The following is a 24,737-nucleotide window of genomic DNA, read 5'->3' on the forward strand; positions in this document are numbered from 1 at the left end:
CAAAATATTCTTGCTAATATTTCCTTTTTACATAACAGAGCTTTCATAATATCGGGTTTCCTCCTCGATCTATAGTGACTCGTGTTCATATCTCCAGCTCTACTGTGCTGTAAATGAAACCAAAGAAGTAATTAGGCCACTTGCCTTGTTAAACCAAACATTTAACTGAAAGAACTAAACAAACATGTGTTCAAAGTTTCACCAATTTAAAGTTGCCTCAACACGTGGCATTTACTATGTACACAACTGAATTAGTCATTTACAATATTTAATAATGGTTAATGACGCTAACATGAACTTCAGTAGCAAAGAAAAACTGTTTCTAAAATTCTCAAATTAATTAATTATTATCGTCTCGATTATTATTATTATTATTATTATTCAATTAACCTGTTTCATTGTAACACGATTGTGTTCTTACTAATTCTCCACCGCATCATTTATCTAATATTCATCATTAGTATTTCAGAGTAATGATTTTTGATTAATTATTAATGACTCATTTTTACAATGTTTCAAAGCAATCATGCGGCTGACACAATCTCTACCTTTAATCTTTGCATTTCATTTCTGTTCAAATTAATCTTAAAGTACTTCAGATTTTTAGAAATTTACATTACCAACGTGTGAGCTAGTTAAATAAATTTTGTTACAAATCGAGTGCCTTTACAAAGTAACGAGATGATCTTTCCTTTTAAATCTCGCAAATAAAAAATTAAATTCCTTCCTAGTCTTCCTTGACTTAATTTAATTAAACTTTCCCTTAAGGGCATGAAATTATTTCTTAAGGCAACACACAACGATGAATGTGATCCGCGTCACGGCGAGTGCGCGACCAGATCAGAATTAAATGAAATAAACATGGCACAAGAGAAATATACACATTTACACACACATTTACACTAGGGAAACACGTTTTATGTACACTATTTACAACGAATCCTGACTTGGCAATTTTAGTTATGATTTTTATCAATGGTCGGGACGCGTAATGTCTCGCAAAATAATTCGTGTACAGAAATTCTCTTACATTAATGGTGGCTAGTGATCGAAGTCATGAGTATCACTTGATAGAAATACATTTCACATATCAGTGCAAGTTCATCTAATTCATGAGATTATAATGGAAGATTCTAGTAAAATCCATAAGCACTACCATCATGTGGGCTACAAGTTGAATTTACCGCAAGCGTGAGCCTTACTCGCATTATTTTTACTTCCTACCTGTGAAATACACTCACAAACACGTGCTCCACTAATTATAATCTATCTTGCGCTCCAAATACACAAGAATAAATCAATATCACCACTAATTCATCATTTACACAATTATGCAACAAATATCCCTCAGGATAGGCCATATTCCAGACCCTTCATGAACAGAGCACATTCTATCTCACATTTAGGAATTCTACAGTAGTTTTATGGCTCACGAGCGTTTACTTCTGTTTTACCCGATCTTTAATCAATATTATTATTATTTAAGTGATTATTACATCTACTGATTCTCCTGGAATGTCGTAAAATTAGATGACTTCATCATAAAAGACAACAAGTGATTTTAAAAGACACTAGGTTCGACCCTATTCACTCAAAATGTACACGCAAATTTTCCGTCCGGTAACTTTCAATATTACAAATAAAGTAGATTTATCGTGTGGTCAGTGATTATTAAACTTAAGCTCCTTAAGTATGGGAAGTCAGTCAAAGACAACCTACGTCTACTCTAATAGATTCCAAAAATCTCATTCACACGTACCTAGTCTACCATGACACCTTAAGAAGTAGGAAAATGAAATATTTTTAACTACAGCAAACTGATAGATCTACGACTTAAGAAGAAAGATCTCTAGTTGTACAGAAGATAGGACAGATAAGTTAAATTAAAAAGGTACTCAAGTTTTTGTAGAGTTCGATTCCCGTCGACAGTCAGTTATTTCAGCATACTCCGGCCAGTCTTCTTCCCATTACCAGAGACGCCTTACATTTTTACAGCTCCATGGAGGCTCTGCGATGGATGTCCCTCGATGAAATGATGTTGGTAGTTGCGGAATTCTTCATCTTGAGATCTTCAATTCCAAGACGTCTTCGTTGATTGCTGGTCACAAGCTGTAACTGAGATGACAAAATTAAGTATTTTGAACAAGCACACGCAGAATATAAACAGCTCGTCTACACTGTCACACTTAACTTGGCTCCTAGACGTTTTTTTATTCCACAGAATTCACTAATTATCAGACTAAATTCTGGTAGAACGGGCGTCGACTTGTCTTGAAATTTCTCCTTCCACGTGGTCCGATGATGTGATGTCTCACGCAGCGAACAAGCATTAAGAAGAGCGTAAAGCGAAGAGCATTAAGCATTAAGAAGAGAGCGATTCACTCGAAGCAAGGCCTTATATAATAATTAGCCCAGGGAGGCGTGTTCTTCAGCGAGTACGGTAATTGGCTGATGATCACCTTTAATTTGCGCAGACTATTCTAGAAACAAGCTGAGTCGCGCGTGCGAAGGTAGTCACGTGGTTAGCTATAACCTTGACACAGTCCTGCCGGTGACGTATCGCACCCCTCTGAACGACAAAAAAAACTCGTTCACGGCTCGCCACAAGTTCCCAAGTGATGTGTTGCAGCTTCAAGCAGACAATAAAATTTTTGCTTTCCACTTGTTAGAATATTCATAAGATCGCCAATTTTCACGGGGACATCACGGCACCAGGGATTGGGAGATTCGTCCACCACCCACTTATGGGTGGCAGCATAAGCAGCAGCAGGACATCAAGGAGAAACAAGCATTGGCCGAGAAGGGATCCCTTACCCAGGCCAAGGCTCAAGATGTCGAAGAGACCCAGATCTTCCTACTACGCCAACAAGTACTGCAATGTAACCACCCAGTCAGTAATAAGATCGGAGGGTTTTACGCAGGTCTCACACCTAAGTGAGTTGGTCCCATCGAGGTCGATAAGCAGCTGGGCCATGGTGTATGTTTACTAAAGACCAACCCTCCTATCAAGGTCCACGCATCAAAATTGCGGCAAGTCACCCAACCGCTGCGCATACAGACTAAGTTACATGTAATTAATCTCATAATAGAACCGTATTGAGGACAATATATTAAAATTATAAAATCCTTTTAATAACAACCACCTACTCAGTACAATACATTACTCATTGAATTATAAAATACACCTCATGATTATTTTATAATTCAATGAGTAATGTATTGTATTGAGTAGGTGGTTGTTATTAAAAGGATTTTATAATTTTAACATACAGACTAAGCCTGGTACTGCCACGGGTCCACCTGGATGAGAGTATACTGATGACACAGCACAATCTGATCGTGAGGAGGAGAACGCATCAACTACCACCGAGGAGGAGGCTGGCGGCAAGGCGACACCGACCACCGACACAGCACGATCCGGTCAAGAGGAGGAGAGCACATCCAGCGATGTCGAGGAAGAGAGAAGATATAATCTACGACCAAGGCAATCTCGACAAATGTGAAAGATTGTTGAAATTGTTTCAAGTTTTAGCGGGGACATTGATGAAAATGTGTAATGGACTAGTATAACTTGGAAACAATTCTCTAAACCCATGGGTAAATAGTGAAAATATTGAGCTCGATTAGTAGGTGGTGGTGTTATTATTATTATTATTATTATTATTATTATTATTATTATTATTATTATTATTATTATTATTATTATTATTATTATTATTATCATCTATGTAGTTATATATACAGGTTAACAGGACAGACTTTATTTGGTATAAATCGTGGTCGTATAATTTATTATTGGTGTGTTGTATGATCTGTCTTGTGTAACAGAATATGTGAGGTTATGTCACGATACTTCTGCTGTATGTTTATGAATACGGCTTTATTTAATGTAAGAACACGTAATGAATAGTATATAATTTATTATTACCTGTAAATCTGATGTAATGTAGTGCAACACAGGGTAAGATTCTAGAACATCACACCTTTGTCACTTAAGTTTTACAGAATGTTCTATTCATTTGTTTATAGGTTGTTGGGGACTCCAGAAGATACGAGAAAGCATGTTGTGTCATACTTTTCTGGAAGCCTGGCCAGGCAAGGTATATTAAGGGACAGTCTTGCATTGTTGAGTTGTTAGTGAGAGACGTTAGTCAAGTTATGTGAACTCATGTTGTGGTTTTGCCGTTGAAGTGGTTATGTTGGGTTGGTACTGTACCAAGTGTTCCGTAGTTAGTTGACATGCTAATGCGGCAGTCGATTGAGTTCAGGATGGTGGTTCATTTGATGTGCAAATATTAATGTGTATATAATTTGTAAATCAAACAGTGTACACAATTGACAGCAGCTTGTGTGTGTGTCTTTGTGAATACGACAACACTATTTCTGTTGCGGTGCCCTTATTGAAATGCGCGCCACACGTCTACATCTACAGTCAACACGGCAGAGTGCATCGCTGGATAAGGACATCATGCCAATCTTCAGCATAAATTGGCATGCAGGATGAGCTGTGACACATTGCCATACACCAACGTGTCTACACCGTACTCCAGCCACGTAGGGTACCCCTATTTGAAAATGTGGTCTGGACAGGTGAACTGACACAGATCGTGAGGTTTCACCTCTGCAAGCATAACCTTGGAAGGAGCCATTCTCTTTCTCCCTCTCACTGTAGTCTTTTTTGCCTTCAGCATACTCGTGACATATTCTATGTCCCATGATACATTGTACAGAAGGACTTAATTCCTTACTCTGGATATCATGTGCTTTAAGATAAGGCTTCCCTTATTATTTTTGTTCTGGCAAAGAGAATGTTATTGTGACTTAAAGCACACTCAGGAACTGACAACAGTCCCCATAATAACATCATTTTGTAAATAATATACACAGTTAATTTTCATGATCACCAGCGAGAACAACCTTTAGTTTCAGTGCAATTTAAAGTGAATGAATGCTTGTAAACTGGTGAATCAATAAAAATAAGTCCATGTTTGTACAAGTGTTTGCTTTTGTGCACAACAATTTCTTGTTTTGTAATGAAGCTGTTGATCTATATATTAATCTATTTAAGCTGAACATCATGTAGGAGTTAGAAAATTATGAATAAGACAGTTTTAAGGGTTACCACTGCTGGGTGCCAGGACAAAGATTTTGGGTTTTGGGGACCAGGTATATCTTCCCTCTATGTTAAGAATATCCATATTAATGATCAAAAAGCAGGTAAGTTTTTCCATGATTGGAATATGGTTTTTCATTTATGCATTATTCTTTACTTGAATATTTAATGTGCAACTTAACATACTTCTGTTATTAAAAATGAGCTATGTTAAGTTGAATTGTGGACGTATAAAAGGAAATGATTCTTCATGTTAGATAGTGTATTGACTAAATCAAGATTACTCTCCTGCACTTAAATTTCTGAAGGCCTATTAGGGGTAGAAGAAAGTTGTCTGCATGCAGATTACGAGAAGTTGTCCATCTTACTGTGAGAATTTATGGTATGGAGTAAAACAAACAACAATGAAATGATTGCCCATCTGCATTCCACATTTACCTAGTAACGAAGTATGTATTAGTCGGAGATATTGTGAATTCATTATTGTGTTGATTTCTGCAATTATGGTTCTCAGAACAGAGGAGAAGGTGTTTATTGCGGAAAATCATTTCTGGTCATACAGGCAGGGGCGCCAGAATGGGCCGAGCTTGCTTCATGTTCAAGTACAGTACGAGGAGCAATTTAAGTAGGAGGCACCAAATAACATAATAATGTTAGCTGTCATTAACAAGATCCATACCGGGCGAGTTGGCCGTGCGTGTAGAGGCGCGCGGCTGTGAGCTTGCATCCGGGAGATCGTGGGTTCGAGCCCCACTGTTGGCAGCCCTGAAGATGGTTTTCCGTGGTTTCCCATTTTCACACCAAGCAAATGCTGGGGCTGTACCTTAATTAAGGCCACGGCCGCTTCCTTCCAACTCCTAGGCCTTTCCCATCCCATCGTCGCCATAAGACCTATCTGTGTCGGTGCGACGTAAAGCAAATAGCAAAAAAAAAAAAAAAAAAACAAGATCCATCATATGGGATCAGTCTCATGTCAACGAAAGAGGACAGCAGGGTGCCCAAGAACCATCACCACAAACAAGAATCATATATACTATGATTGAATAACATTTCTCTGTTGTTTGTTTTGGCACATACTGTATTTACATGTTCATAATGAATTCATGCTTGGAGACTGACATTTTCATGATACTGTACCTCAGCGCTCTTCAGTCAGTTTGGATCTTCTTAATATTCACTGATCATTTTTTATCTTACAGGTACGTCAAGAAAGATTCCAGCTTTCTACGCTACTGTATGGAAATCATATTCATACCACTGTCAGAAATACTTATCCTTTAATCCCAATTGTAATCGAGCAGACAGGTCGTGGTGAAAGAGCATATGATATATACTCAAGGCTGCTCAAGGAAAGGATTATTTGTGTCATGGGACCCGTAAGTACATTTTTGTCATAATAGATCTTTTTTACTATAATGATCCATACAATATTGAAATTAACTTCCTTTTTACATAATTTTACCTGTAAAACACTTTCTTAGGCTGTTTAAACTGTACAGTAAGTTGCTTGGATTTAAAAATATGTTAGGGCTTCATTTGAAAATCCACAGCCTGTTTCCAGTCATTCGACTAGCTGAGGAATGGAATGAATGAAGCAAGGAATTTCCCTGGCTTTAGGAAGCTTAAAGTGATGCAATGTCAGCGCGTAAAAGAAACGTTTTATTCCTCTAATATCATAATCAGCTTTCACTTAATTTTAAAGATGCAAGATTCATTGTAATTTTAAAGATGCAAGATTTATTGACATTCTTTCTATCTTTTCTTGCTGCCCACCTTTTTAACATCAAATTTTATGTTTTTTTCTTTTTGGAACTGTACACGCGAATACATTTGTATCCTTATCTGATATTGGACACATTTTGAACCATAGTGTTCTTTCACAAACTGCACATCATATATTCTTTTTAGCTAACTATTTTTATTGTGTATCTTTAACTTTTGAACTTCTTGTACACAGTCTTCATACAGCTGAGGATGTCCCTTATAGGGGTGAAACATATACTGTTAATAAATATGTAAATGTATTCTGTTAATGAGTATTGAATATTAATGAAAAGGTGGAGTCCTACTGTATCTTATTCAACACACAAAAAATACTAATTCCCTTTTGGGCCTTGTTGAGTGGACTCTTGTCATGTGTCTGCATTGGCGTTAGACTGAGTGCTAGCAGACAGCTGCCAAGACCTCCTGTCATTAAGAGTGGGCAGTAGTGAAGGGGAAGGGAGAGGAGCTGAAGGGGAGGAAATAGCTTGGTTTTTATATTTAATGAATTTATTGTTTTGTTGTTCTGAATCTTTTTTAATTATTTTTTCAAAAGAATTGTTTACTTTTTTTGAAATTTCATTAAGGTTGTTCCTTTGGTCAAGCTGTATGTGGTCATTTCCAAATATATTAAGTAAAGCACCCTTACTTGGTCGGTCTTTCTCTCTCTGTACATGCATGTCCAAATCATGATCTATGGAAGAAAATGAGTGGCCATAATCGGTCATATTACTGATTGATTGTAGAGAATCTATTATATTTTCTGATGTTTACATGTTCTTGATATCGGTTTAACACTAGAACGGCTGAGAATCTTACATTCCTCGAATAGCTGGCGTAATTTTGACCCATCATAAGACATACTTGGAAATGTTCAAATTGGAACTCAAGAAAAGATGTATTTTTTCTACTGTTTTCACAAATTTATTTTATATACAAAGACCTGACATTAGAATATTGACCTTTTATATTACTGATGGACACATGGATAATCACAAACAACTGCAACATGTTTCTCTTTCTCTAAGAAGTTTTCACAAAATTAACCAACTGAACACTTTTTACAATTATACGTTTTCAGAAATACTTCAAGAAAATTAAAAACAGCTTCACAGATTTTGCACATACAACTTCTACTTTCTGTGCACATTTTCCACACACTGTTTTGAGGCACGTGCTGCAGGTATCACTAGACTCCTTGCTTTTACACAGACCAACACTGTAAATATGTAAAATATAGGATTGTACAGATTTTATTATGTCTATTTGTGTCCTTTGTAAGTGTTTGTATATTTTTCCTTGTAGGTTAAGAACTATTGTACATATTACGGATCTTTGTAATTCAGTGTTAAGCTGTTGCTGATCCTAAATAAATATACCTGTACATGGATGATTTGAACGAAGAACTTGCTGGTCACTTTGAGAACAGTGTATATAGCTTGAGCAGATACGCAAACCATCTTGTATAACTGTTTCTTGGTGCTTTTATGTGGACTGAAATAGCAAATCCATGTATTGATGTATCTCCGTTGTTTTGTAGGATAACATGACCTGATGAAAGTGTCAGCATACTCTCTATTTAGCCTTGTTTTACAAATGCCAAACATGTTACACTTCTTGTTCTAGTCTTTGAAGGACACTTCTTGTTCTAGTCTTTGAAGGTCTTTTCTGTGTTGCATGCTTCTGATGTTTGTGGCTACACATACATAATTTTTCCTTGGAACTTTTTGCAACCCCCCTCCCCCCGTACCCTAATCCCTGAGGCAGACTTAGCAATCAGTGTACCGAGCTCGATAGCTGCAGTCGCTTAAGTGCGGCCAGTATCCAGTAATCGGGAGATAGTGGGTTCGAGCCCCACTGTCGGCAGCCCTGAAGATGGTTTTCCGTGGTTTCTCATTTTCACACCAGGCAAATGCCGGGGCTGTACCTTAATTAAGGCCACGGCCGCTTTCTTCCACTTCCTAGGCCTTTCCTATCCCATCGTCGCCAAAAGACCTATCTGTGTCGGTGCGACGTAAAAAAAACAAATAGCAAAAAAAAAAAAAATAGCAATCAGTGTGAGAGTGTGAACCTTTTTTTGTACTTACCTGGGGAAGTTAACTTGAGAAATCTAGTTCATTGTTGAAATTTATGAAAGGTTTATGACAGCTAAAACACCACACTGCCAGGTGAGTTGTTATACAGCTGCCCAGTCTGGGTCAGATGCTGTTTGTAGCTATCCACTTTGGTTCAGACACTGTATGATAGATTTCAGCAACATTTCCTCTACTGAGGGCCCATCGTCCTTCTAAGGGAGCTCATCTACTCATAGCCATCGGCTTCCAAATGTGCTAGATTGTTTACCATTGCCCGATACTATGTGTGTGGAGTCGCTAACTCCACAGTCTACTTCACTACTGTAGGAGGGTAACTTAGCCACCCAGTAAGTTAAATATCCTTACAAGCTATCATTCTGCTCTAAATATTCCCAGTAGACCTCAAAAGAAATTATTTAATATCCTTATTTATTCTTACGAGGGAGTTAACGGCATGTTGTGATCGAGATCGCGAATTAATTACTGTTTACGTGGACGAGATTAACATATAGGTTACAAATTTGCACACATTACTTGCCATCATCAATTATATTGTATTTTACAAACATGTTCATTCACCAAGTTCAAAAAATGGGTTGTTCTTGGTAAAGATTATGAGGCTGCACATGTGCAGAAAGTATAGAATCCCCCGAAACAGTTCCCGATCACAGTAGGCACATTTCAGGTACTCTTGCTGCAGGTATTCTTCCAAATCACTCAAAAAAAAATATATCCCATGGCGCAACAGCCCCGAAGGGCCATAGCCTACCAAGCGACCGCTGCTCAGCCCGAAAGCCTGCAGATTACGAGATGTCATGTGGTCAGCACGACGGATCCTCTCGGCTGTTATTGTTGGTGTTCTAGACTGGGGCCGCCATCTCACCATCAGATAGCAGCTCAGTTGTAATCCCGTAGGTTGAGTGGACCTCGAACCAGCTCTCAGATGCAGGTAAAAATCCCTGCCCTGACCAGGAATCGAACCCCGGGCCTCCGGGTGAGAAGCAGGCACACTACACCTACACCGCGGGGCTGGCTTCCAAATCACTCTACTGAAAACTCTGAAAACTCTGTAGTCTGATGGTGAAGTCAAATCAAGCTACAGTTCAGGAATATGTATCATAGTACACAACGACAGGAGAACATAATGGTCACGTAATTATCAGCTTGCATTCGGAAGTTAGAGGGTTTGAACCCCACTGTTGGCAGCCCTGAAGATAGTTTTCTGTGGTTTCCCCATTTTCACATCAAGTAAATGCTGGGTCTGTACCTTAATTAGGGCCATGGTCGCTTTGTTCCCAATCCTAGCCCTTTTCTATCCCATCGTCGCCATAACATCTATCTGTTTTGGTGTGACATAAAGCAATTTTTTTTAAAAAAAAAAAAGAACATGTATTATACACATCAACAGTGAAATTGAATCCCTCGAAGGATGATTCTAATACATTCATTTTACTACATTTCTGCCTGGAACTGCCAAAAATATAGCACATCGGAGTGGCTGAAGTTAATGTGTGCATCTAGCAAGGATGATTCTGACCAGTAGGTTGGATGGTGTCTATATATCCTGAGCGAGGAGTCAACCAGAAGAAGAAACACTCACTGAATGTGGGAAGAAGACATTAAGAAAGAAATACACGATGTGATTAGGCCAGACTTCGGGACTACTTTAACTAGATTTTGTGGCTTTAGCATGTGGAATGTCTTGGCCTTGGATACAATACGGGTGTTCCTAGATGTCACTCGTAGTGTTTTGCTGTTGCATGGGGGGAGGAGGGTGTTTTGTGGAAGACTACTGTCTAAAGCCTCCAGTATTTAAAATATGTTTTCTGGCTGCCTTCTTCTTCTGGAACAGTCATTGTTGTAGCTTTTACACCCAATAACATCGGAGAACAAAGACAGGAGAACATAATGGTCACATAATTATCAGCTTGCATTTGGAAGATAGAGGGTTCAGGTCAACCAGATCACTCTTTGTGAGAAGATGACTTTCTCTTTAGTCAAATAGTTTCAGCACATTTAGCCATATTGTATAATAAACTACAGTAGAGTAATGAGTTTTCATCAGTCACAGCTGGCAAAGAGGAGCATGGAAAATGCTTCTATTTCCATTTTGGAGCTGATGTGACATGCTCCTGTTTTCAACTTGTGTGTATATACATATATATTGTGACCATGAAGGCCGAGATTGCTGAGGGGGCCAGCAAAAGGTGACATTACTGGTGGAGCAACAGCAGTGTGGGTGGGCTAGCAGCAGGTAAGACAATAGCACCAGGAAATTGTTGAGGCACGCAATAAGGAAGCGCCTAGAAGAAGCTGGAAGCTGATTAATAATGAAGAATGTGCCCGGAATGACCTGGAAGTGGAAACTACAGAAATCTAATGCTGCCTATATAAAGAGCAAACTTGACGAGGTAAGTCAGTCTTGAGTGTGTCAATTGCAAGTGAACATAAGTAGTTACAAGACATTCAAAGTCCATGACGAGTCGTTCATCGAGAGTGTGTCCGTCTGATCGCTGTGTGGAGTTCATTGAGCCTTGTTAGTTGTGAAGTGAGCTGTTCTGGAACGATACTGCACTGTGGAGGCCGCGTTGAAGAACAGGATTTTCACATGCTGGAGTGCTGTGTGATCGCCCAAGTGAGTGAATGAAAAGGTGAATTGAAAAACTTTGATGCAAGTGAACTTTTAAATAACTGTAAATTGTAGTTAAATAAATTTAGTGGACAGTAAAATACACTATCTCTCTGAGCCATGACTTTTAGTTTTAACAACCCTCATAACCTGATAACCTGTCCAGTATGTAAGATCAGGCTTTAGTTGGCCTTGAATTTTTTAAATTAATCATGTAACAAACAGAATGACTTGCTTTTATAACATCAGTGATCGTTCAAAACATATCTCCATTTAGTTGCACAAGAGTAATGTGTATTTATTGATGTAGAGTGACATGGTGATGTACTAATTTAATAATATTTTTTCAGATATCTGATGAACTTTCTTCCCTGGTAGTAGCACAGCTGTTATTCCTACAGTCTGAAAGCAGCAAGAAACCTGTTCACATGTATATTAATAGGTAGGTATTTTGCATGCCTGATTATTCACAAATGCTGTTTTGTTGTAGACCTTGATAACTATATTTTTAAAATACTAGAAGCTAGGTCAGTAAGTAATGAATGTTATGGCAGGTGGGATCATGTTCTTGAGATACTTCTCTCCTTTTACTTGTAACTGACATAGATTTTTAACTACAATTAATCATTCACTGGAAGGTATAAGTTGGAAATATAAAATACAATTTGTCTTAAGCTGACAAGATAGGGTTGAAAACTCATGGTCTTGGAACAAGAAAAGAAAATTAAGTGTGATGTGAAAGTCAACAGTTTTAAGACTACAGTTATGTTGATTAAGCAGGAAGAAACGTAGAAGAATTGAATGCTTAGTAACCAATATGAAAATGGAACAGATTGATCATTTCAGGTATGTAGGATGGTTGTTCTCCTAAGTTAACATATACTAAGGGAGCTGAGTCAAGGTGAAGTTTGTGCAGTTCAAAGATATATCAGTAATATTTTTCTAAATGGAAAAAATAAATTGCAGACAAAATTATCCTTACATCCCTCTGTTTTCAGCCTTATTTTCCTGTGATGAAATCTGGGTTCTATGGATGTCTTATGTGTAAGTTAGGAGGTAACAGACAAGGAAGAAGTAAGATAAATTGCTGATCCAGGTGAGAATACTGGCAGGAGGATATTTGCAATAAATAAGGAAACTTATAGGTTTTTTTAAGGTGTTGTTTCCTTTATTATTACAATTCAATTTCCATAAATACAAAGTGATGTCGTAAAGAATAAAAACTTTAACAGGTGGTAGTGTCCCGAGAATGGATGTGACATTTCCATGCATCAGAACTATGCTGATGCGCTGAATAGGAAAAGCAGTTGATCGCATATTGCTGGAAATCTGAGTAATCTGTTGGCTAACCTCTTTGATAAAAGGTATCACTCGATGCAATGGCTACTGGCACGAGGAAGGATTTGTCCAACAAATCGCTGTATTTTCTTCTTTTAGCATTTTCCCTATTCATGTCTGCACCTCTAGCACTCATTGACGAAAGGGGAAGGTTGGACTGGGTGAATGTGTCAGCAAAGGTAAAATCCCACAGGAGAGATCTACCCCTTTTCCATGGCACAAGTGTAATTCTGTCTGGTCTTTTACTGTCTGAACGGTAGCAGCCATTGGGCTCTCCTATAGAAGGAACTTCTGCTGAAACCAGAGCCCGCAAGATGACATCATTTATAGTGGAGTGGTGGATGTGTCTGCCTTTACTTTTCACTGAAGAAAGGACATAGAGGCACCTCGATCAGTGTAGGTATCACAAGCTGAGCATCAGTGAAGCTCCCAAACGTAAAGCCACAGTGATACAGAAACTCTCATTGGAAAGATGAAGACCAAGAGAAGGTGAAAGTAGTGCTTGGAGCCATGCACCAGATTCAGGATAAGAAGCAGCGAGGAGCTGGGCTTTTTCTTGAAGACTACTAGTTGGCTGTTGCAGAATGAGTGGAGATGGCTGATAAGAGGAGCATCCCAAGCAGCTTGATTACTTCTTTTGCCAATATCAGGGTGCACTACGCCAACTAAGCTCGACCACCAAGATATGCCTGTTGATATTGTGATCGTAAGTCAAAGAATCTCCATTTTTACAAACCACAAGGACATCACTTGTGAATTTTAAAGTCTCACATGCATTAACCGGAATTCGAACCATGGACACCTTAGTGAGAAGCTAATTACAATGCTACTTCATTATCACATTCCTGCAATGAATAGAGAAGGGCTTATGTTTAAATGAACTTAGGCCAGGCTTGATGAAGCTGTGCATCCGACGTAGACACCTCATTTGCAAATAAAGAGATTTGATTTGAAGACTGACTACCAATTTGATTAATAATGATATATTACTAAGTATTAGCATGAAAGAAACTTGTAATAATATGCAAAGTCACTAGCGCACATAACATCCAGAACACAGCAGTAAACAGAAAGCACATGGGTTGTATGTTAGCTAAATGAATCGCTGCCGAATAACACAATGGCAGTTCCGCTGTTGACACATCGCCCCTCTCAAAAGGCACTTTAATGCATGAGTATCAATTATAAATTGAAACTAAATAGCTTTTTAAAAGTGATATGTGTAGTTAACAGATTTAGATAATGTACTGTGACCGTTCACAATGTCCCTTATAGAATGTCATGATACCCAGGAGATGAAATATGCCGTTTTCCGCGTCATTCTATGGTAAAAACTGTCCAAGTTAGAATTTTCCCACCCGCTCCGGGAAACGAATGGCAGTACTCTGACTCACGCGACCCAACTCTAGTTGTCGGTAATTAGCAGCGAGGCAATGCAGGAGCGCTTGTACTTGAAGTTTTCTCACTCCAACTGCGAGCGAGATGAAAAGAGACACGTTATCACGTGACTGAGAATCTAGGTCACTAGGAGAGCTCATGGAGGACATCCAGCGTAAGAACTATTATTACACCGTATTTCCCTCGTCCTTTCACCGCTGCCAACTCGCCCAATTCAATTGTTTTTCACCAGATAATTATTATAAATCGTAAAATACTCAACGGAGAATCAGGTACAAACATTCATTCGAATCAGAGAACTTTACACACAATTATAAAGCCGAAAGTGCTCTACATAATTGAAAGAACGGTAATTACGCTGTAACAAGGGTGCGCCTTAATGGTTACCAGATGTTGGGTCTCAACCGTGGCAGCTAGCTCAAGGATTCCCCTGGCGCTCGTCATCTTTCACCGACAGAGACCAAAGGACGCTTTTAAGATTGCTTGAGAATCAACGAAGCTATTATAATTAGATTCACTCAGTGGAAATGGGAGTACAGGAGCTACAGTTTGATACCCCGTTCGTTACTCTCCGTTACGTATTGCCAGAGCACATTTCGAGAAAGGGGTGTGTCTTCCTCCACTGCCAGCTTCAGGGTATCTTGCCTATATTGTTCAGAGCTGCAGAACAGACTCTACCAGTTCATTTTCAGTGTGACATCAGTCCGTTACCAGTTTGCCGTGATTTGTTTGTGAGTCCTTTGTGAAGAAATCATTCTGAAGTGTGAACAGTGTAATACAGTGATTGATTAAAGTCTGTGAATGTATGTGGAAGAAACCACAATCTGATTATTTGCGCCTACAGTGTGTCACTAACAAATTTAGTAGAAACCGTGATGATCGCTGTCCGTGTGATGAAGAGGTCGTGCATCGAGCCTCCTATATGCCTAAACTAATACGGCTCAATTAACATAAAAAGGCATGCATGTTACTAAGTGAGTGGAGCGAGTGTACCAGAAACGAACGTGAAATATTTAGGAAAGTGAATGAACGGCTCATTGTCAGCATGTATAAGGGTAGTGCCTCGTCAGACCAATCCCTAACGCAGTAGAGAGCTCGACGTACTTATGACTAAGTGCAGTGGAATGTGCCTGAATTATTGTTATGCAATGCGAGAATGTTAACATGATAGTAGCATGTCCAGTGACAGGTCTAAGTGAACTTCAGGACCTAGAGTAGCTGTCAATAAGGAGGATAGGTAGATGAGGAGGGAATAATGTCGGGCTTCAGAGACATAACCGTCATTAGGCTGGGGTGCTTGTGTCATTGAGCAGATCCAACCATATATTTAATCTGTGATGTGTGATATAAACTAACGCATTCACTTGAAATAACTTCCCCTCATTTACATAAGGAGTCTACAAGAACGTCAGAGTGAATGAGATATCTAGCTGTCTGCCGGAATTTCGCCCTGTGTAGCAGAGAGAATGAGACAACTACAGTAGAACCTCGATTATACGTTCCCGGAAACTTCGTTTTCCCATAGGGACCATTCAAATTACATGGTCCCGCGAGCATCCTAATTAAATCACATTGTAAAATTCCCGCATTATCCGTTCCTTGAAGAAACGATTTCCCGTATCAACCCTTCAGTAATTTCAGTTCCATGAACGCTAAATCCTCGATCACGTATTTTTCAAGAGACTGTATCTCGCGAAAGGACGGCTACGGCATACTTGCTGATCTTGGTGTTAACGTCCAGTCATTGCGGTAATTTGAGGAAGCGGAAAAGCGATCTGCGGTGAACTTCCATAAGGGACCATCTTAGCATAGCATTCGCGTGGTATTGTTTAGAGAATTGAAATCATAAAGCAGAGAGTGTCCACAACAATTGGAAGGAGACAGAGCGCATTTCGACAGCTCTACTTGAAGACGGAATGAGTTTCATCAAATGTTCGTACTTGCAAAGCGTGTACATTATGTCCAGGGTTAGATGTTTACTTTTTTTGCTTTTTCCTAGTGTATCGCCGAACAGGTTTTCGGCACTTCCCTCAGGGCACTCTATAGTCACTGAGCTTTCAGGGAGGAATCTAAACTGCTCCTCCTTAAGTAACACAGTATTTTAATATTATCGTGTACGATTACGTTATTGAGACCAGAACAGATGTTGTACCTTACATACATAAAGCCATGGGAGGTTTTGGGATTGCCTATTACTGTTTTGGTCCTAATGTAAGACTAGGAATTTCACGTTATTGTGTTAAAATGTTAAAACCGCAGTCGTTTTATTTGTGCACGTTACATGTAAAAACCTTTGCATCATTTCGCACTCGTACCAACTTGGACAGCGGAGCACATTTTCCAGCTGAGTTCAAGGTCACGAATAACCGTAAATTCGGAAGTTTTGATGCTACTTTTTCTCTTTCCAATTTAATCGTGATTAGTGACAGACATAATTGAATATAATGCATTCGAAAACTTGACAATCGATACTTACATTCGAAACAGTTCTCGAGTTAAACGTAACCTTTAAAAGTCGATGTAGGTCGCAGGCCTAATTTGCGCGGTACAAGATTTCCACAAATTGACTATGAACAGTATACCGGTGATCAAATTACAATGGAAGATTTAAAGAAAAATGGATTTCGCCATCATGTTGGACGCTTTTGTATCCAATGTGCTTTATTTTATTAGAATAGAGAATTAAAAAATACCTGTGGTCGATTGTTTGGCTTGATGTTATTAGGTTTTTCGAACAGTTTGACCGATCTAAGTTGCCGAACTGAAAGAAGTTTTCAGAGGAAACCGACGAAGTTTCCCCGGTAAAACTGAATGTAAAGTTGCAAGACTTTTAAGTCGCGTACCGGTAATTAATGTTTGAAGCCGGCCCCGCGGTCTTACTTGCCTGCCTCTCACGCGGAAGACCCAGGTTCGATTCCCGGCCAAGTCAGGCATTTTTACCTGGATATGAGGGCTGGTTCCAGGTTCACTCATTCTACGATTATCTTTAATTGAGACGCTATTTAATGGTGAGATGGCGACCCCGGTCTAGAGAGCCAGGAATAACGGCCGAGAGGATTCGTCACACTGACCATGCATCACCTCGTAATCTGCAGGCGTTCGGACCGAGCAGCGGTTGCTTGGTGGGCGAAAGGCCCATTGGGGGTGTAATTTGGTTTGGTTTAGAGGTGTTTGTAAGATTTTAGGTATACATATATATTTTTTGTGATGTTTAGTCAAATTGTTCATGGTTCATTCATTCCTGGATTTTCCGTTTTCCCGTGTTGATGATTTTTTTACGGTGGTCCCTCCAAAAACGGAGAATCGAGGTTCCACTGTAGCTGCCTGCCGGAATTTCGCCTGGTATAGCAGAATCGTCTGGAACTTCGCATGAGATCAAGCCGCCATGTTCGTGACTCGCCAGTTGGTCACCAAAGGGCTTCACATCACTTAGGACATCATGAAGACCAATTCATGGGTGTGCCCTCCTGTAAAGCTGTGTTTGTGGTTCCTGAAGGACAAGTACATTTTCAACTATTAGTATCTTTGAACGTCGTATCCTAGTGTAAATACAAAGTAAATTTGCATGTAGATGTAGCGTAGATCGCTAATATGCTGTTTCAGCGGGATTACAGCAATTTATTTGATGGATTTTATAGGAGATGTTTCTTCATGGTTGGGCAACCATATTTCATTTCTGTTCATTTACAAGGGATTATAGTGCATGGCGTAGATTTAAGAACCCTAGATTAACTAAGAGCAAAGTGTCGTAAAATAATAGGGCGTAAATATTCTGTATAAATGACTCAGATCATCACCGATTCACTAGCTGACAGGAGTCATCACAAGTTTCTCAATATGTTGATTGGACGCTTCGCATAATGATATAAGAATTCCTCATTTAGAATTTAAGACGTCGGAGACAACGAATAAGACATGCGAATGGAATATGCATTGTATACTTATTTAGCTCGGAAGTGCTTAAGATAACTTGACCCATATCGTAGAATTATCTGCCAGGTGGCTTGTTTTCAGCGTGTTGAGGGGTAAGGGATGGCTTATTATCCAGGCTATAGTTCAGACTGGTATTGAGAAATGTAAATGAAGCTCCTTTCGAGTAAAATTGATTAGCGCAAGGCATGTGCCGCACTATAGATAAAATAATTAAGGCCGTAAGTAGATACAAGGTGTAATAAGTTGAGATAAGCCACCAGGAAAAGAATAATGTATTTCGCTGTGCGGAGACAGATTTAAAGAGCCCAGAGAGGCGACCCTTTGTGTTCTGAAAGTGAACCAGGCCATAGTGAAAGTTATTTATGGTACCCGGCGAAAGGACGAAGACAGGCCGACCGCTCGCCCTGTCTGTGAAAGTTATAGGAGCATTATCTGTCGTATATCCCTCAAAACAATAATTCCAAGCTACCATTTATTATTAGCACCGTTGATTAAGCTGCAGTGTTCTGAGATGATCGATCCCCCCAATTTCTTCTTTAACTATTTAAAACGTATCGGGTTACAGATCAGCATATTCATGTCTCAGGAGACCCAGGTTCGCTCCTTGGATACAGTGAAAGTTTGTGTTCACTGTTACTGCTGACAGATTGAGTGAACCTCCTGCAACTTCATCTAGTGTATTTAAAATGCATATGTTTGTCTATTTATTGCAGGAAGTGCAAATTGTATATTCATGAGATATTGGATGTTGACCGCTCCATGTTTTTTTTTCGTACATAGTGTTGCAGCGTTGTTCATAATGTCATGTTGATGTATTTGCTGGTATTCTAATGAAACAAGCATGTGTATTATATCGCATGTTCAGCAATGATTAATTTAGGGAAAGGACGTGATACGACTTTCAAGTATTTGGAAATGTAGTCATAGAAACATACATTTACTTCAGTTCATCTGATGTTAGGGTCGCCGGGCTGAGTGGCTCAGACGGTTAAGGCGCTGGCCTTCTAACCCCAACTTGGCAGGTTCGATCCTGGCTCAGTCCGGTGGTATTTGAAGGTGCTCAAATACGACAGCCCCGTGTCGGTAGATTTACTGGCACGTAAAAGAACTCCTGCGGGACTAAATTCCGGCACCTCGGCGTCTCCGAAGACCTTAAAAAAGTAGTTAGTGGGACGTAAAACAAATATTATTATTATTATTATGTTAGGGTCGTAGCTTGGTATAATTTGAATATATTGATTCTTGACAGGTAAACAGAATTATAGCAGGGTATGTCCATACTAATTAAGTATGTGTAATCGTGATAGGCAATGCGCATTGTGAGAAGTGTAAGTGAAAAGTGTAAATAATTCAAAAGGAAACGCCTCTTTAAGTTTGAAATGATTGAACGTCGAATGAAGTGTATAAAGAGACTACTAACATTTATCACGTCAAGACCACCCTGAAGATTATTTATAAAGTGTATTGTATTCCATGTGAATAAGATTTGTTTCACTAGTATAGAAAAGTTGTTATATAAGATATAGTTTCTCTTCTCATTAGTAATGAACTAGTATTCCTCTCATAATTAATATTCCCCTACTATAGAGATTATTAGAAGATTATCGCCCCATCGGACGTTCCATTCAGACCCGTAATGCTACACCGGCTCAGCTAGCATACTATTCTAGTAGGGGAGATGAGACTTCGATACTGGGCTGAGTTCGAAGCTCCTCAGAGGTGCTCCATTCCAATATCATGTTTATTATCCACGGTAATTCATTTATGTACTGAAGCCTTAGACAGATACAGTACATAACTTTTACGTGGAAATAACATTACTTAACACGTGCAAAGTATTTTTAATGCCTTACCAAAAGATAGACAGAACCACCGCATTTATCATGTGTTTTTGCTGTTTATCTTATTTCCCAGGTTATTTGAGATGGTTCCAAATTTGTACATCCTATGCATTCACACATATCACTTAGTGTTATGAAAGAAAACCAGATGAAGTTCATCATTGCAGCTGAGTTACTTCATCATTCTCAAATGGAAGTGCTGAGTTGCTTCACGCTACAAATTATGAAAGCAGCCAGCTGCAGACTGACACATCTGTTTTTCTGTACATAATGAAGAGACAGACCTAAAAATTATGTATGAGATAGCACAAGAAAGTAATATGCTCTGAATATATAGATCAGACTACTATTGTCATCACAATGGTTTCAGCAAATAGAGCAGTTTGCAGTGGTGTAGTGAGTGTAGTGGTGTGGAAATTACAACAGAATTTGTTGAATATACAGAGTGTATCCATGATGATGATAAAAATATTCAGGGATGATGGAGGACAGCAAATGGATCAATTTGAGATAAGGAACCATATTCTGGAAATGATCGAGTCAAAAGTTATGTAAAATTCTACTCATTTAAGTCCATTTACCTGCACAAGTTTCACAAGCTGCTCCATTTGCAACAAATGTTCAAAATGGTGTCGTACCCGTGCAAATATCCCCGGTCTCATTTAAACTGTTAAGAACGAACGGATGTTACATCCCTGGTCTCATTTAAGCTGTTAAGAACGGACGAATGTTAAACAACTTGGATTATTAATAACGAACGTTTCCGGGCTATGGTTCCTTACCTCAGTTTGATCCATTTGCTGTCCTCCATCATCCCTGAAAGTTTGCAACATCATCACGGATACATCTTATATACTATAGAATGACAGTAATATTGAGTTCATCTTTGGTGACGGTGATTTTGAAAACAGTATTGGAGAAGTTGTTAATTCAAGTAACAAAAGTGAAGTAGATGAAATCACATAATTATGAGATTACACAAGATAGTATTATTCTCTAAATATACAGATCAGACTATTCTTATAGTCATCACAATGCTTCAGCAAATAGAGGAGTTTGCAGTGGTGTAGTTAGTGTTAGTGATGTGGAAATTACAACAGAATTTGTTGATCATCTGCTACTCAATGACAGTGATATTTAGTTCACCTTTGGTGACAGTGATTTCAAGTTGTTAGTTCAAGTGACTATGGGAGAAGCCCTGTTTCCGAAAATCAAGTCGTACAACTTTAAGCGATTTTTCTTGTGCTTTGTTGATGCACATAGTGAAACTACAAACGAACAGAGAACTGTAGATGTCTAAATTGAAATGATTCGAATCCGAGGAATTAATACTACTTTACCTGCGGTATATCCAGTCATGATGGTGGCTTCAGTAATATCGGGCATCAGTTTCTTGACTGAGAGTCGTGGCCTGTTGCAGAGGGAAGGAGGATTCATATTCCTGAGAATATCTGGAACAGATCATCTGCAAATAAGTAAATAAATAAATAATTAAAATTACTAAAATGAATATAAATAATTAATGAAAGCAGGTCTTTACATGTATAAATAATCATCTAAGAATACATTTTGTCCTGGTGATAGCACATTCGATTGTCATTTCCCAGCACATATTTTCTGCTTGGTTTTCATTCGTAAGTCCCGAACAAACATAAAAATGAACAATCTGGCTTCAAGGTGCACTTGGACCCCCTTCCTTCCACCTATGTTCAAAATATCAGATCTCTGCGTACCGTAGATTTGGCTGGGCATCGCATGCACACACATGCACACTTCCTTTTATTATTATAGATTTGCCATGTTTAGTAGTTAGAGGTAAACGCAAAGGATCTTTTATTTAACTTTACTAGTGATTGCCCACTTTTGTCCTGTACTAAGCATGAATTGATGATACTTTGTGAATTACACCTCTCTTCTTTTCACACAGTCCTGGAGGAAGTGTGACTGCTGGCCTGGGAATTTATGACACTATGCAGTACATACTTCCACCTATTGCTACATGGTGTGTGGGTCAAGCTTGTAGTATGGCCAGTCTCCTACTGGCCTCAGGAACTTCTGGCATGCGGTATTCATTGCCCAATGCTCGCATCATGATACATCAGCCATCTGGTGGTGTCAGTGTGAGTATAATTACAAATCCAATTAAAATGGGATTCAGTTGTTTGCAGTATCCATAATTTTTATTTTATGGCTTTGCTGTAAAAACATAGCATTCATTTTTAGTCAAAATATTGGCTACGTGTATTATTTTCAGCTTACTGCACCCACAGTAATTTGTGCACCTTATTCATCATCATCCTCTGCCCTTATCCATCTCCTGCCAGGTCAGGGCTTGTATGGAACTTCTCCAACTTTTTCTCGCCTTCCACCATTCCTCTTCCATCATTTTGTCCCAGTCCAGGCTGCTGCTTCTTGCAATCCTCTTTATTGAATCAATCCACCAGAGTGCTCTCTCTCTCTCTCTCTCTCTCTCTCTCTCCCACTCACTCTCTCTCTCTCTCTCTCTTGAACTTATCTCTATCATCTGTTTTGATATTTTTTTCTCCTCCTTCCCCTTTATATGTCCAGACCATCTTAGTTTGTTTATTCCTATCATTTTTTTCTGTTCTGACTTCCTTTCTAAACATCTTTGTTTCTCAGTGTCTTTCCTTGTCTTATCATTTTTCTTACACATGTAATTTCACTGGCTTGTATTCTACTCTCCTCCGTATTTGCTATCGACTAGATCTCAGCCACGTAAGTCAATATGGTTGCGTAATACATTTTGTACGAAGGTAATCCCAAAAATAAGGTCATTTTTTTTATAAATACATAGACTGTATGGTTTACATCACTTTACAGCTTGAACATTTAACTATTTTTCTACATAACCACCCTTTTGCTCGTTGCATTTTTGTAGACGCTGTGACAGTTTTTGTATGCCCATGTCATACCAGCTCGCCACCATGCTGTTCAGGAAGTTGTGAACCTCATCTTTCACCTCGTCATCGGTGCTGAATCACTTTCCAGCCAAATGTTCTTTCAACTTGGGGAATAAGTGATAGACACTGGGTGCCAGGTCGGGACTGTAGGGTGGGTGGGTGATGATGTTGCACTGAAACAGTTGCAGGAGAGCAACGGTTTGCCGGGCGACGTGTGGGCGAGCGTTGTCATGGAGAATGTTTAAGCCCTTGCTCAACATTCCTCTTCTCAGGTTCTGAATTGCCCATCTGAGTTTTTTCAGGGTCTCACAGTACCTGTCAGCGTTAATTGTGGTCCCAGCATGCATAAAGTCGACCAACAATACCCCTTTTCAATCCCGAAACACAGTTGTCATGACTTTACCGGCAGACTGTGTTTGTTTGAATTTCCGCGGCTTTGGCGAAGAGGGATGCTGCCACTAACATGATTGTTGCTTGGTCTCAGGTATAAAGCGGAACGCCCAGGTTTCGTCACCAGTGACAATTGAGTCCAAAAAGTTATCCTGTTCAGCTGCAAAGCGTTGAAGAAACGCACGGGAAGAATCAACTCATTGCTGCATGTGGTCTTCACTCAGCATACGTGGCACCCATCTTGCGCACACCTTCCGGCATTTCAACTTTTCTGTTAAAATTCTGTAAGCGGCGCTTTGGGAAACCTCAGAAACCAAAGTGCAGAGATCATCCAGGGTGATCCGCCGATCTTCACGCATGATTTGCTCATCTTTCACGACTGTCCCGACGGAAATTGACGGTCTCCCGCTCTTTGTTCATCGTGAATTTCAGTCCAACCGGCTGCAAACTCTCTACATGACTTACAAACATTTTTGACATCCATGCACAACTAACCATACACTTCCGTCAGTTGGCGATGGATTTTGATTGGTTTAGTACGTTTTGCGTTCAAAAACCAAATAACTGCGCGCACTTCGCACTTGGCGGTAACATCCAGCGGGAGCTCCATTCTCAAGGGCTGCCAAGCCAAGACTGAGTGCCTCAGCGCGGCGTGCACATGTTTATATGCGAGCACGGGAAACACTCTTCACAATATTGTGACCAACGGCCAAACGAACAGAGTTCTGTATTTATAAAAAAAATAGGAGACCTTATTTTTGGGATTACCCTCGTATATTATCTCTTTATACTTCCTTGGTACTTCCTCACTCCAGATAAGATATCTTACACTGGTAGAATGCATGGCCATGTTGCACCCTCTTGCTAATCTCCATGTCCAGCCTTGTATTCTGCATTAAGTCACCCCCTAGGTATTCGAAACTGTCCACAATTTCAAGGCTTTGACCACCAATTTTCACATTGCCATTCCCTTGTCTTTCTCCTCTTGATATCACCATGGTCTTGCTTTTCTCTTTGTTGATTCTCATACCATACTTTTCAATTTTCTCATTCAGTGCAACAAGTTGTTCTTGTATTTCTTTGCTGTTCGTTCCCCAGACCAGAATATTGTCTACAAATAGTAATAACTTTGTCTCCCTATTCCCATATGCTTCCTTTGTCTCCTTTACAATTTTGTCCATATCTATTAGAAACAGAAGAGGTGACACCTTATTGTAGTCATGAAAACATTCAAAGAAGAGAAGATGACCAGTTTTCATAGGTAATACAGAAAATATACCTTACATTCTAGAATTATTTGTTTTCAATATTTTCTTTCTGTAATTCTTTAATTCTTCA

At 39.3% G+C, this 24,737-nt stretch overlaps 1 protein-coding gene across 2 annotated transcripts in view; it reads left to right on the forward strand.

Moving 5' to 3' along the window:
- Positions 1-24,737, forward strand: part of ClpP (Caseinolytic protease proteolytic subunit) — a 70,614-nt gene that overhangs the window by 15,045 nt on the left and 30,832 nt on the right. The window contains exons 1-4 of one of the 2 annotated variants that reach the window (XM_067146205.2): positions 4,035-4,100; positions 6,313-6,489; positions 11,929-12,020; positions 22,016-22,208. In XM_067146205.2, coding sequence (XP_067002306.2) covers positions 4,062-4,100; positions 6,313-6,489; positions 11,929-12,020; positions 22,016-22,208 — 501 coding nt within the window. In that variant the 5' untranslated portion in view covers positions 4,035-4,061. Of the gene's footprint in view, positions 1-4,034; positions 4,101-6,312; positions 6,490-11,928; positions 12,021-22,015; positions 22,209-24,737 lie in introns of those variants that run through there. The other variant, XM_067146203.2, reaches the window with a different exon arrangement.

The sequence above is a fragment of the Anabrus simplex genome, chromosome 4, assembly GCF_040414725.1.
Source record: "Anabrus simplex isolate iqAnaSimp1 chromosome 4, ASM4041472v1, whole genome shotgun sequence".
Classification (NCBI taxonomy): domain Eukaryota; kingdom Metazoa; phylum Arthropoda; class Insecta; order Orthoptera; family Tettigoniidae; genus Anabrus; species Anabrus simplex.